This window comes from Pteropus medius, unplaced genomic scaffold, assembly GCF_902729225.1.
Source record: "Pteropus medius unplaced genomic scaffold, Ma_sr-lr_union100, whole genome shotgun sequence".
Taxonomy (NCBI): domain Eukaryota; kingdom Metazoa; phylum Chordata; class Mammalia; order Chiroptera; family Pteropodidae; genus Pteropus; species Pteropus medius.
Genome location: NW_024354875.1, coordinates 36,307,928 through 36,323,218, shown reverse-complemented (window position 1 = coordinate 36,323,218; position 15,291 = coordinate 36,307,928). Strand labels below are relative to the sequence as shown.

Below are 15,291 nucleotides of genomic sequence, written 5' to 3'. Positions count from 1 at the left end.
GTAAGAATTTGGAAATAAAACCAAGATCAAACGAGCTAATAGTCATGTTGTCAAGCTACAAATATTTTGTGAAGATAAAGCAGACAAAATACAAAATCAAGACCAATATACAAAAATCAAAGTAGAATCTTTTACTTCAAAATATAGATTTTTTTTTTAAAAAGAGTTTTTACTTCAAAAAGAGATTACCACTATGTCAAAATATCAAGATATTCAGATAGAAATTTTCAATATTAAAAATGTGAAAAATGGAGATTGAAGAGTTAGAGATATAAACTTAAAGGTTTCCCCCCAATAATGGTGAAAGCTAATACAGGAGATTTTACTTCAAAAATGAAGCTACTGATTTTCTTTAAAATTCATCAAAAATGAGATGAACTAATATTAGATGGAGAAAAGAATGGATAAATCAATGGATATGAAATAAACAAGCATGGTAAAATGTTAATGGCAGGATTTAGGTGGTTGATATATAACTGTTCATTATAAAATTCAACTACTTGATATGTTTAAATTTTTTCAAAATAGTATATTGGAGAAAAGAAAACTACTGACACTATAACTCTTAAAGTACACCAACTCCTATAGATGGATTTGCCCAAACAGGAAATATGAGCCATCAGAACAAGTATGGAGTGTACATTATTTACTGATAACAATAAGTTGTTTAAACTGACGTATCTAAGCCAGTTGCCTCAGCCCTCTCTTCTCATCTCAGAGGGCCAGGCAGGGTTAAGCACTGTTTCCTAGACTCCCTGTGGTCATGTTTTGGTTTCCCTTTAGCAACTCAGGACAAAATATCTAATTTCCTTTTATCTGAATTTCTGGAAAGCTGCTTTCTTAAATTAAAAGATATAAATCTGCTCAAAGACGATGGCAATCTTTCTCCTGGGATTCTGATCATTTCCAATTCCTTATTCCTGGTCGGAATTAAGTCCAAACAAACAGTTGTCTTTTATTTCTCCCACTGTCCATGGAAATAGACAAATGATGTATTCCAATGCTCCTGACCCATTAAAATCCTTTTAAAAAATGTGCCTTAAGGAAGTTTTTAAGGATTTAATTGTAAAAAGCTTATCATAACATTCTTTATAGTAGAAAAAATTGGAAACAATTAAATGTAGTATAGGTTAAATTTGTAGTACCTACATATAAGACAACACCTGTTAAGTCACTGATGATGTACACATTAATATTTCTTGACATGAAAAATAATACACAAGATAGTGAGTAAAAAATGGATTCAAAAGTCCCCAACCCAGCCTGCAGGTGCAAGTAAGTGCCAAATCTGAGCCTCCATCAAATTCGCCCTACCCTTGTGATTCCTTGAGCACCTATCCCACCCAACTCACACATAGGCCAGAATCTTTTTCAGTGGCTGTTATAAGCAGCTGGCCTCGGCCTGATCTGTGGGCTTCCCTAAAATCTCTGAAAGGTCTACAAACCCTAAACAAGCAACGACTGGCTTTGGCATGCCCTGTACCTCTTTCTAAGCAGCTCTAGCCCAGTACTAGCAGCAAAAAGCCTTGGTTCACAGCATAGTCTCTCCCAGGAGCCTCCAAGTCCAGCACAGGCAGCTACCAATCACAGATCACTTCGTAGCTCTTATCAGGTGGCCCTGGTCCAGGCACAGGCAGCAGCTGACCTGGGCCTGCACCAGAACCCCTCTAAAGGACCTTAAAACCAACACACCCAATGGCTGGCTTCAGACTATAGCAGAGCACCACCCAATTAGCTCCACAAAGGGTAGACTCAGGCATCAGAGCACTGCTCAGGTGAATCCTGCTCCATAGGGTCAGCCCCTACACAACAACTCCTTCACTGTAGTCACAGCCAATCCTCATAACTAGTCAGCCTGAAGGTCAGTCCGACCTAATGACATGCCAACAATCAAAGCTCAGCTACAACAGAGGCATACACAATCCACACAAGGGACACCTCTGAAGCATCTAGCTCAGGTAACCAGGGATGTTAACTGTGCCAACAAGCCCCACAGGACACCTTCTGTACAAGGCTACCCTGCCAAGATTTGGAGACATAGCAGATCTACCTAAATGTAGAAACAAACACGGGAGGCATTCAAAAGGTGGAGATGAAGAAACATGTCCCAAATGAAAGAATAGGACAAAACTTCAGAAAAAGAACTAAAGAAAATGGGAGCAAGCAATCTACCAGATACAGAGTTCAAAACTCTGATAACAAGGATGTTCAATGAACTTAGAGGAAGAATAGATGAGGTTAGTGAGAACTTAAAGAGATAGAAACCATAAAAAAAGAACGAGTCAGAATTGAAGAATACAATAACTGAAAGGAAGACTACGTTAGGTGGAATCAACATCATATTAGATGAAGCAGAGCATTGAATTGGTGATCTGGAAGAGAAGGTAGCAGAAAACTCCCAATTGGAACAGCAAAAAGAAAAAGAATCTTAAAAAAATGAGAAAAGGGACCTCTGGGACACCAAGTATAACAACATTCACATAACAGGAGTATCAAAAGAGAAGAGAGAGGGCAAGGAATTGAAAATCTGTTTGAAGAAATAATGATGGAAAACTTGCCTACCTTAGTGAAGGAAATAGACATATAAGTCCAGGAAGTACAGAGTCCCAAACAAGATGAACCCAAACAGGCCCACACCAAGACACATCATAATTAAAATGCTGGCGGTTAAAGACAAAGAGAGACTCTTAAAGGCAGCAAGAGAAAAATAGTTACATATACAAGGGAGCTCCCATAAGACTGGCAGCTGATTTCTCAACAGAAACTTTCCAGGCCAGAAGGGATTGGCATGAAATATTCAAAGTGATGAAAAGTTAGGACCTACAACCAAGATTACCCAGCAAAGCTACCATTTAGAATTGAAAGACAGATAAAGACCTTCCCAAATAAGAAGTTGTTAAAGGAGTTCATCACCACAAAAACAGTTATTACAAGAAATGTTCAAAGGACTTCTTTAAGAAGAAACATAAAAAAATGTGAATAATAACTACATGCCTATCAATAATTACTATAAATATAAAGAGATAAAATGCTCTAATCAAAAGATACAGGGTAGCTGAATGGAGAAGAAAACAAGACCCATATATATGCTGTCTACAAGAGACCCACTTCAAATCTAAAGACACTCAGACTGAAAGTAAAGTAATGGAAAAAGATATTTCATGTAAATGAAAATGAAAAAAAAAGCTGGGGTAGCATTACTTACATCAGACAAAATAGATTTGAAAACAAAGGCTATAACAAGAGACAAAGAAGGACATTTCATATACAATAGCCAAGATATGGAAACAATCTAAGTGTCCATCAACAGAAGATTGGATAAAGAAGGTGTGGCACAATTATACAACAGAATATTACTTGGTCATAAAAAAGGAATGAAATCTTACCATTTGCAACAATATGGATGGACCTAGAAGGTATTACAATAAGTGAAATAGGTCAGAGAAAGACAAATACCATATGATTTCACTTATATGTGGAGCCTAAACAACAGAATATATGAACAATCAAAACAGAAATAAACTCATAGATATAGAGAACAAACTTGTGGGTGTCAGATGGGAGATGAGTTGGGAGATTGAGTGAAAAGGTGATGGGATTAAGAAGTGCAGGTTGGAAGTTACAAAATAGACATGGGGATGTAAAGTACAGCATAGGAAATATAGTCAGTAAGATTGTAATAACTATGTATAGTGTCAGGTAGGTACTAGACTTTTGGGGGAGGATCACTTCATGAGTTACATAAATGTCTAAGTACTATGCTATAAACCTGAAACTAATATAATATTGAATGTCAACTGTGATTGAAAAATAAAAAAAGATTAAAACAAAAAACTGGTTTCAAGACATTATTATAGCATGACTTTACACATACACTTCATATCTGAAAAATGCCAAGATGCTATAGTGCAGCAGTCCCAACCTTTTTGGCATCAAGGACTGGTGCTCCTATCAGAATCTAATGCCTGATGATCTGAAGTAGAGCTGAGGCAGTGATGCAAGTGCTGGGGAGTAGCTGCAAATACAGATGAAGCTTCACTTGCTCGTCCACTGCTCACCTCCTACTTTGTGGCCCAGTTCCTAACAGGCCACAGACCAGTACCAGTCTGCAGCCTGGAGGTTGGGGACCCCTGCTATAGTGGTTATCTCTTAATTACTTTCGATGTTTGTCTTCATTTTATCTATTATTTTCTATTTTTTCTGCAACAAAAATATATAACATTTCAGAATAAATTATTTAGCCTTCCATTTTTTTATAATTGCAAAATAACTGCCAAATATTCTGCTCTCATCAGCATAAGACTTCTAAAAGCTATCCAGATAGCTGAAGGTCCCATCATTACTAAAGCCAACTGCCATACCAGTTTTATAAACTTTACTATATTGTCCATTCTCCTACCCTAATTCTTCAAATTCTATTCTCATCCAAACGCTCTCAGATTTAAGAATTTTTGCATAACATCTTGACATAGAATGGTACTCTCCCAGCCCTTCTATGTTTCTTTAAAATGAAGTTGCCTTCCATTGCTGTACCAATCATCATTCCCTTCCCTGTTACAGCACCTAGCAATCTGCAGTAATAGAATATACATCAGTCTTTCTTAGTAGACCTGTAAATCCCAGAAAGCAAAAACTAATTTTGCTAATCCTTCCTAGTACTTAGCACACAGAAAACACTGAATAAATTGCCAACAAACTTGCTTAGATGAAGTTTCAAACAGATGAGGAGATGGTAACAGTATCTAGTTGATGAACAAATTAAAGGCTCCAGGCCTAGATATTACATCATATGATACTTAACAGTATGATTTTAGAGTTATTAGTCATAATATGAGAAATCATGGGGAAAAGGTAAACAGACAATAGCTCAATGCTCCCTCCTAATTTAAAAAAAATCCCCAGGACAACAGACTCTGAAGACTGGTGTCAAACAACCTAAGGTCTTCAGGAGACTGGAACAAGGAAAGCTGTAAAAGCTAGAAAATGTGGCATGAATAAGAGACCTTGCCTAAAACTGAAGAGACAGGTACATTAGAAACTGAGGTTTAAAAGGCATAGACTTTAAACAGTAGTTGGGGGTAAGGGGTTACAAACTGACTCCAGCTACACTAGTCTCCTTGCTACTCTACTAATTTGCCACATGTGTGCCTCCCCTGAGGGTATTTGCACACACTATTCCTCTGTCAGGAACACTCATTCAACTAAATATACACACAGCTAAACTCTCTCATGTCCTTCAAGGACCTGCTCAAATATCATGATCTCCAGTGATTTCCTATTTAAAATTAGAACTCAACTTTCTTACTCTGCTCCATTTTTGTTTCCATAACACTTATCTTCTACTAACAAACTTAAACAATTCACTTATTATGTTTAGTTAATTCTCTGTTTCACCCATTAGAATATAAACTCCATGAGAGCAGAGACCTTTGTCCATTTTGTTCACTAATGTAGCCCAAGCATATAGAATACCAGTGACTGATAAATTCTTTCTGAATGCACAAAATGGATGTGAGAAAGACTGTGAAGGAAAAAATGAATAAGACTTGGCGATATCAATACAGTATCAAGGAAAAAGCTCTAGACTTGAGCTAAAAGATCAGGATTCAAATCTAAGCTCTACCACTATTTTCTGGCAAATGTCTATGAACTTCAGTTACTGATCGGTAAAACGGGTGGTCGTGATGATCAGATGAGATTCACATGAGCGGCAGAGTGACTATAGAATTACTAATTTGAATAAATTAATCCAAAAGAGAGTTCAATCTAAACAGAAAAGAATGAAAAGTTCAAGAGTAACGGCTGAAGGCTGGTGACTATAGGACTGGTACTAAGAGAAATAAGAAAACCCAGAAAAATAACTTCATTTGGGAATGAAAAAGCACAGGTAATGAGAGGTTTCAACCCATAGTTGTGCTGTCCAACGTGGTATTTCTAGCCATATATGACTATTTAAATCTTAATTAGTTAAAATTAAATAAAATTTAAAATTCTGCTACCCTGTGACACTAGACAAATTTCAAGTGTTTAATGGCTCCGTGTGTTTAGTGGCTATCATATACTGGACAGTGCAGATTACCGACCATTTTTATCATCACAGAAAGCTCTAGTGGACAGAGTCGATTTATAAAATTTGAGTTGACAGCAGAATAGAATTCAAGTGGGTGTCTTTTTAATATCCCTGATGCTGGATTCCTGTAAAGTTCAAATATCTTTAGAAGAAATACAAAATCCAACCAAATAATCAATCTGAGAGGGAGTTGCAAACTGTGAATATAACAAATTAAATAATTCATATTATTTGATTAGAAGGACTTGAGATACATGAACACTCCCCACTTGATAGTATGAGTTCGCTGACATGACTATTATAAATAGAATTTGAAGAGTCCCAGTGAAGTTGCCAACAAGAATTTGGTCATCATCCTGGCCTAAACCTCTGGTTGGTAATTGCAGAAGTGCTGGCAAGACCAACTACTACATGCAATACAATAGTTTTCTTAGTGATAAAATGATACCTGGAACTCCAAATCTCACCCGAGAGGCAAATCTCCCTTGACAAAACTGCAGTTACCTAGAATGGTAACAGCCTTTCTTAACAAGTAAGCATATTTCAACTACACAAAGATCCAGAATGAAATATACAAATGCTTAAAAGAGAGAATCTCCTCTGTAAGAATGACTGACTTGTAACAAATTTAAAATATGTAATTGAGTAATAGCTTTAGACTTGTCATCTTAAGTTGAAATCTTATAAGTTCATATATCATATGAATATTATGAAGACTTTAAGGTCACTGTGTTTATAAATTTAATATGTTTATAAGAATGATTTAGTACCTAGGAATATTTTATTACCTCAGACAGTAGAGGTACTTAAGAAAATGAACATACTAAACACTAAATATTATTTTAATTATTTTAGCCTATTTCTATGCAGTAATATCTGTGAAAACACTGGTTTGATATGTACTTTATATTAAAATAAATAAAAATAAATAAATGGTGTGTATAAATGGCATTAAATCAAACAATAACATTCTTAATCAGATATCCTTTTGATCTAAACCAGAAGAGTTTATAATCTCTGGAAAAAGTGCTGTAGTACAGTTCTGACTAATAAAAACCACAATAAGGTTGGATTCAAAATTTCTAACTGTGAAAGCAGTTATCAGTATGGAGGGACAGAAGTCAATAGGGGATATTTTTTCTTCTATTTTTTCCTAACATTACAATAGCTAAAATCCAAAACCAAGGCATAAAAATGTCACACATTTAACTAACATTTACTTTGATTTTTAAGAATCTAAAGGTGCCTTCGGAAGCAAGATCAAAAAGAAACTGTTCATGAAACAACATGCACTTAAAGAAAAAAGAGAATCCAAAAGTGTACCATTACCCTCAAAACTCTGCTCAGCAACTTCAAATAATGAGAATATATGTTCCTGGACAGAAATAACTTGAACCAACTCATAGGAGACCATGTGACAAGTACAACAGGTTTTGGCCTGTCAGCCCTCTTACGTGTCCACATTCCTCAGAATTCTGTCATTCCTTTTCTACTTTAGCCATCCCCATGGCAATAAGCCACATAATTTTAAGTATCACCCAATGCACTAACTTCCAAAATCCAAATCTATCCTTTCCTCTCTATTCTCACTGCCATTATTTTGGTTCAATCCTTCATTATTTCTCACCTGTTCCGCTAAAATAATCTCCCCTAACTGATCTCCCTATGTTTATCCTCGTCCTTCTCCAAACCAGTCTTAACACTCAACTGGAGTGATTTCTCTCAAACTCACTCTGATTGTGTGCCTTCCCAGTTCAATTCCTTCAAGAATTCTCCACTGCCTAGACCCTCCTCCAGCTACTTCATCTTTCCTCATTACACTAAATAGCATCTGGCATCCAGCAGTACTACATTACTTGTTTTTTCACTATCTCTACTCCCACTAGAATGTAAGTCCATAATGGCAGAGTTTTTGTTCACTACTATGTGTTGCATAGTAAGTACTCAAACATGCACACATGAATGAGTGAATGAATAAGTGAATAAATGAATGGACTAATGACCTACAGGCCAAAGGCCTCTATAACAGGTCAGGGCCCTTCTCTTTTCATTTTACTGGCACCTCTACCGATACTGAATTGCTTAGTTACCTAAATACAACATACACTTTCATATCCTCTTGCTTTGCTTGAATACAAACTCTCTGCCCCATCTAATCAACCTACCACACTATCACCCATATTTTAAAACCAACTCCAAAAAGCTTCCCCTGACCTTCTAGAGAGACTATATCCCTTTTTGTGTGCTACATCTGTACCTGTATCTAAGTGGCTCTACTCAACCTGTGCTGGAATGTGTATCTCTCTTGCTGGACTGTGAACTGAGGCCAAGGCCTATTATTCATCTTCACCTCCAGTGTCTTTGATAATACCTGTCATACAGCAATTACTCTAAAAATGTTGAGTAAATTAAGATATGCATGTCTATTTTATTAGAGGAATGAAAACATGGAGTTTCAAGAAGTCACTCCTCTCATTTCATGATGATAACCAGTCATGAAATAAAAGAATTAACAACCCATGACATCATCCAAGGTAATAAAAGAGGAGTTATACAAAAAATATACATCACCAAACAATTCCAATGACTGACATACAGTCACACTCACTTTATTAGCTATACATGCTGGCTCCTTCTTGCTCCATTATTTGCCTTCCCTAAAAGAGAGACCTGGGTTACCTGTGAACAATATATTAAGTAGATCACTCTCAGGAAACTTCTAATGTTTCATCTAATACAAGTTTTTGTATTCTCTCATATTTTGATTCCAACTTCAAAAGTTTTATATGACTAGATTTTACAACTAACTACACCTAACCCTGAACTAAAGACCAGAGCTTTGTAATCTATGCCATCAATGGCTTACAGCTGTGCCCTCAGACCATGGTGTAACCATACAAGGGCCCAATCACCTTCAGCCTTGGGAAGCCTCAATCCCAATGTGCCTTACAAACCTTAGTATTTTTCTCTAAATACTACAAACCAAGGCTCCTAAATCCAATCATAAGGAACACACCTGCCCTTGCCTACTTAATTCTAAGAATGTGAGCCTGCATGTAAATGTACAATCACACACAGATGCACACAAATGAACAGACATAAATGTACATGAAGCCATTTAGAAAATGTGAGTTTTAAACCCAATGACAGCTAATGTAATATCAAGTGAAGCCAAGACCAAGATGTAATCCTTGATTCCTTCCTCCCCCACCATTCAGTAACCATGTTATGGAAAATTGACCTCTTATTATTTTTCCAATAGGTTGCCTCCCCAAATATTATGCCTTAGTTCAGAATCATAGCATTTCTCATTGGGATAATAGTCTCCTAATTGGTCTTCCTGTCTTTGGACTCAATGAAAAATCCATCTATCATTTGTTGAGGGGTTATATAATCAGCACTGCAGTAAGCTCTTGATCAATTAACTCTATATTTTTTAATTCTCACAGTAACACTGCCAAGCAGGAATTATTGTCCTCATTTTCAGAGATGAGGGGACAGAAGCCCTGAGAGAGGTTAAATGACTTCCCCAAGGTCATGTTGCTGGAATTATGTGGTGGAAATTCAAACTCAGGTCTACGTTTCCATATGCTTAACCTTTGTCAATTCAGTCCTCTATGTAATCTTTCAAAAAGGTAAATGTAACCATGTTTTGCCTCACATAAAATCCTGCAAACAAGACGAGTCTCTCCAGCCTCATCCCCTGTCATTCTCACCCTCTTCTGTCACACTTAACTCCCGGCAGTTCCCTATTCTCACTGCTTTACCCATGAACACACTTTTTCTGACAAGAACATTTTTCTCTTTTGGCAGGCTACTTCCAATACAAACTTCAAGATTTTCTCAAACAATCCTTATTCTGGAAAGCCTTTGCCTTAACAAATACACACCCAAAACTGGGTTAAGTGACATTTGCTATGGTTATCAGCTAGTTTCTTATTACACTGTATTATAACTTTACTAGGCTATTAGGAGTAAACACTGCATTTTTAAATCTCTGTATTCCTAGTGCAATGTGTATACAGCAGAGGAAAGACTCAATGAATACTGAATTAATAAATGAATTAATCAGAAGCAGTAAAGCTTAAGAACTTGGCCCTAAAGTTAATTTGATATGCTCTTGAATTCTAACCTGCCACACATTATACCTGCTAAGCCTGCAACAGGCTTGTAAATCTTTTTAATTTTTCCATCTGTAAAATGAGATACAACTGCATCTGCCTCATAGTTTGCAGAGGAGCAAAGGAATACTAGATTTAACACAATCTCTGACACATTGAAATACATGTTAAACATTAGCAATAGTTTTTTCATTCTCAACGTTTATCCATGCTGACAAATCCACATCTCTGAAAATAGCTTATCTTAGCAGCTTCCATTAAGGCTTAAGATTTCTCCAAAAAGTCAGAAGTCATGATCAAGAGAACAGCCTCATCCACAGACGAGGGTCTTTCAGTTCTGGTTACACAAGAGTTCAAAAGCTACCATCACACCCTAAACTCACTAACTATCGTCTGCAGTTTTTTTGCTTCTCACCCACCTCTAGATTTCCTTCCTCAAAGTTGAAGACCAGGCTCCTAAGCAAGTGGAAACCTGCACCCACAGAAACTAGTCGGTACCTTCTTCCAGGAACCATTACTTTTCGCCTGCGTGAATTAGAAGAGACCTATCATCTAGTACAAACTTAAATCTCCTCGAAAGAGCATAACAGAACCCCTTCTATCCATTCCAAGACCTTAGCACCCAAAGTATTAATTTAAGATAGAGCATGAATTCCCGGTATTGAGAATCCAAGAAAAGGGGTCTCTTTAAAGGCTACACCAATAAGAATTCTTCAAGTCTGTTACTCTCTAACCTCGTCCCCTTCTTGACAGGGTTCAAGGTCTCGTCCACTCTCTCTTGGAAGAAAGATGGGTCGGTACTCTCAGGGACCGCGATGCCTTCTGCCCACCGGTGTCACTTCCCTTCCCACTTCGCCAGTGCCGCCAAGCAGCATAGTCGCGGCCTGGTCTCTCGCCACCAGCTCGTTCCAGAGCCGCTACTCACCGCTTCTTGGGGATGGTGCCCGACTCCTGTGCGGCGGGAGTGGCCGTGGGCGCCGCTGTGGCAGCCGACGGTGCTCTCCGCGCTTTGCACTCATTGGTACTCAGAGCCTCTTGAGGCCGGCCCAGCAGATGGCCCGAGAGAACCCGCAGCCTCCGCGTGGCGCGGTCCCGGTCTGGATCCCGGTCCCGGTCTGCGTCACAGTTGGAGCCCGCGCTCATCCCGCCGGCTGCAGCCACCGCCTCCGCCATGGCTTCCGCCTTGTGCCGCCGCCAGGGACCGCTGGGCGCGGTGAAAGGTCGCTCAGAGCGGCGCCGGGCGCGACCATTCGCTGCAGCGCATCCCAGCAGCCACTGCGGCGACTGGGCGGTGGGTGCCGTGCGCCTGGAGCTTCATAGTCTCAGCTCCCGCCCACCGCGCCCGCAGTCCTCCGCAGTCACGCCTCGGGGGGTGTGCACCTGCAGAGCAGGTGAGTTCAACCTGACATCCAACTGGCCCAGCTCGGGTTGGGCTGGACCAGGAGCCAAACTACAAGCGTCCCCGAGGTGTCCAAGTACCCTGGGTGGTGTTCTCGGATGTAGCCTGGGCCTCTGGAGAAGTAGCTTTCGGAGGCAGAAGCCTTGGAGTAAGACGCGTGGGCGGTGCTGCTAGATCTGACAGCAAAACCAGAGTACCCTTTCCCTGAATGAGCTCCTACTGCTCCACCTCTGCCTCGACTTCCTGCAGAGCCACTAAAGTAACTCAAATCTGGCTCGTTGGCTATAATCACTAGAGCAAATATCTATCATTTTCTCATCGCTTACTTCTGCCTGGCACTGTGCTTAATGCTAGATCTCAACCTCCATTCTACAGCTAAGAAAACCAAAGCTCAGAGGCACTAACGTGCCCAAGGGCATGCAACCAGTAAATGCTAAAACTGGTTTTGCAGCCTCTTTCCATTCATCTGGATGCTGGGTCCTTCCTTACCCTAATAGACGCAAAGTTTTTTGTTGCCACAGACAAAATCACCCAACAGCTGTTCTTAAGACCTCTCCCTTATCTACAAATTGACTTCATTTCTGGAGCATGGCACTTGATAAAAGTAGGTGCTCCACAACCATTTTCAGCCAGTGGGTTAGATTGCAGACCTAACCATCAGAAGTAAAGTGCCTTTTTGCATAATGTACAGTTCAAAGATGTCTTGGAAATGGTAAGAGGAAGGATTGCCACAAGGATTCCACGCGCAGTGAAGTCACCTCCTTTCTGAATAACCACCTTCCACCTAACACTGGCTCTGCGAAAAAGACATTTGAGGAGTTATTTGACTAACACAAAAGAACCCTTTACTAGTTCTCAAAAAATTCAGGCGGTCGGGGTACAGATTTGTATGTGGGATCTCCATATCTTAAGAGAGAGAGAGTTCAGCATTAAATGTCTAGTCTAGCTTTAGAGTCACTGAACCCAACTTTTGTTGAGCTGCTGCTTCTTACCTTGTACTCTTCCTAGAGGAAGCCCCTGGCTGTTTCAAATAGACTAGGTGTGAAGAAGTGACAGGAGTAGGAGTAAATTGCTGAGTGCTCTAAGAAAAAAGGCTCAACTTCAAGAGTTCAGCAACTCTAGTCATCGAGCTTCTCACACCCTTTCTAGATGTTACTAGAATAGTGTTAAAACACCAACTAGCATGTTGCTTGCGAGCATGTAATATCAGTAGGTTTCTTGCCAAAATACTCTAAGCAACACAATCTTTTTCAAATGGCACCGGTCTATTAATTTTTTTTTGCTTGACCGCCAGAGCTCAATCTACCACCACTGGCATGCTTTAAATGTAAATGTAGTTAACTGACTTCTTCAGTCTTATGCAAATTGAGGTATGGACATGCTTCTTGCCAACTCTCAGGAGACAAATTTATAAATTTTACAGATATCGACAGAATAACAAAAATCTTTTTCTCCTGGGTGATAAAAAGCTTAATGTCAACCAAAATTATGTACCAGTGGAATAACTACTGACTACATATATTTTGACTATGGGTAATTAAATACATATAGGCAGTAAAAGCATTTGTTGAGAGCTTATTATATACTTAATTCATTACTATGTACTATGGGATGCAAAAGTATTTAAACCAATGCTTCATCTCTGTAGTATAATCAAGCTAATTAGGAATTCAGATATATGTGGGAAAAAACCGTGATACTATCGTGGAATATGGGTGATGTAGCTCAGTGATCCCCAACATTTTTCGCACCAGCAACTGGAGAATCTAATGCCTGATGAGCTGAGGTAGAGCTGAGGCAATAACGCTAGCATTGGAGAGTGGTTGCAAATACAGATGAAGCTTCACTTGTTCGCCTGCTGCTCACCTCCTGCCATGCAGCTGGGTTCCTAATAGGCCACTGACTGCTACCAGTTCACGGCCCAGGAGCTGGGGTCTCCTGATGTAGCTGACCTTGGTGAAGGGTTTCCTACCCATTTTTACAAGAGCAAAGCCCAAGCAGAGTGCCCTGAAATTTATTTCATGCTATTTAAGAGGAACAAATGTTTCTCTTGAACATGGTCCTTTGAGCTGCTTATGATTCCCACAAAAAGCAAAACCTCAGTGAATATCACATTCAGAAGGGCCTCAATGAACCTGTTTCTTCTGAGTCCTGGAATACTTGGCCCTTCATCAACCTGGATTCCAGTGGAGAGCTGACCACATGCATAGAAACAAGAGGTGAACCAATAACATAGAATTTTTAATGGAGTGACCTTTATTTGCATTTATATCTCTTCTAATATGAAGCACAAAAAGTCTTTACAGGATAGATTAACTCCTGAAACATGTACCAAATTTCTTTACTGCACTGATTTTCTTTACTAATCTTCAGAGCTGCTGAGCAATCCCTGAGTAAAGAAATTCTTGCATTTTTACATATTTTTATTATAAAATATAACAGAAAAGTGAACCAAAGCATAAATTATCGCAGATCAAACACCATGTAACTTAAATCTAGGTTGAGAGATAGAACACTGCCAGCACCCCAGAAATCCCCCTTATTGCCCTCCCAATCACTTCACCCTCCCTACCTGCCAAAAGTAACCACTGTCCTGAGTTTTATGATATACATTTTCTTGTTTTTCTTTATTTTTTTAACAATTAAGCATGCATTTCTTATTTACATTTATAGAAATGGAGTCATATAATATTCTTTGGTTTCTTTCACTCAATATTATATTTGGTTTCTTTCACTCAATATTATATTATATTCATCCATATTGTTGCATGTAGTCGTACATTCATTTTCTTTGCTGTATAAGTAATTCATTGAATGCATATACCGGGGTTTATCTATTCTACAATTAATGGACATTTGAGTTATTTCCAGTTTGGCACTGTTGTGTATGAGGTTGCTATGAACATTCTTGCATATGTCTCCAGGTAAACGTATAGATGAATTTTTGTTGAGTAGACATCTAAGAGAATTGCTAGGTCATAGAGTATGCATATGTTTAATAGATAATGTGATGCCAAACCATATTCCAAAAAGATTGTATAAAAGCTACCATCCCAGTAGCATATGAGAGCTCCCATTGCTCTAATATGTTATTGCCAGTGTAGTTAATTTTAGCTTTATGTACCAGTATCTTGTTGTAGATGTAATTTGCATTTCCCTGATTACTATTGAGATCAAGTGCCGTTTTTTATGTTTGTTGGCCATTTGGATATCATCATTTGTGAATATAATGAAGATAAATCTCCTGTATTACCTTCTAGAAGCCTTATTGTTTTTCCTTTATAATTTATACCTACAGTTTACCTAGAATTGACTGTTTATGGTGTAGATCAGGTTTTTTTTCTATATGAGTATCCAGTTGTCTTAGCACCACTTATTGAAAAGATCTTGTTCTGCATTGCCACCTTTGTCATAAATCAAGTGTCCCTATAGCATTGGTCTATTTCTGAGCTCTCTATTCCATTGATCTGTTTATCTACCTTATACCAGATTCAAACTGTTTTAACTACTGTGTGTATGTGCATGTGTGTGTGTGTGTATGTATGTGTATGTATGTGTATATATATGTGTGTGTGTGTGTGTATGTGTGTGTGTGTGTGTGTGTGTGTGTGTATTCTTTTAGGTTTTCTCCATACAGATATATCATTTGTGAATAATAGCAGTTGATTTCTTCCTTTACAATCCTTGTACTTCTTTTCCTT

At 38.6% G+C, this 15,291-nt stretch overlaps 1 protein-coding gene across 1 annotated transcript in view; it reads right to left on the bottom strand.

The window, feature by feature from the left end:
* The window catches only part of AGPS (alkylglycerone phosphate synthase), a 111,796-nt gene extending 100,340 nt beyond the window's left edge, over positions 1 to 11,456 (bottom strand). Inside the window, 2 exon segments of the mRNA XM_039855771.1 lie at positions 11,117 to 11,402; positions 11,405 to 11,456. Coding sequence (XP_039711705.1) covers positions 11,117 to 11,402; positions 11,405 to 11,441 — 323 coding nt within the window. The 5' untranslated portion in view covers positions 11,442 to 11,456.
* Between the last annotated feature and the right edge of the window lie 3,835 nt (positions 11,457 to 15,291).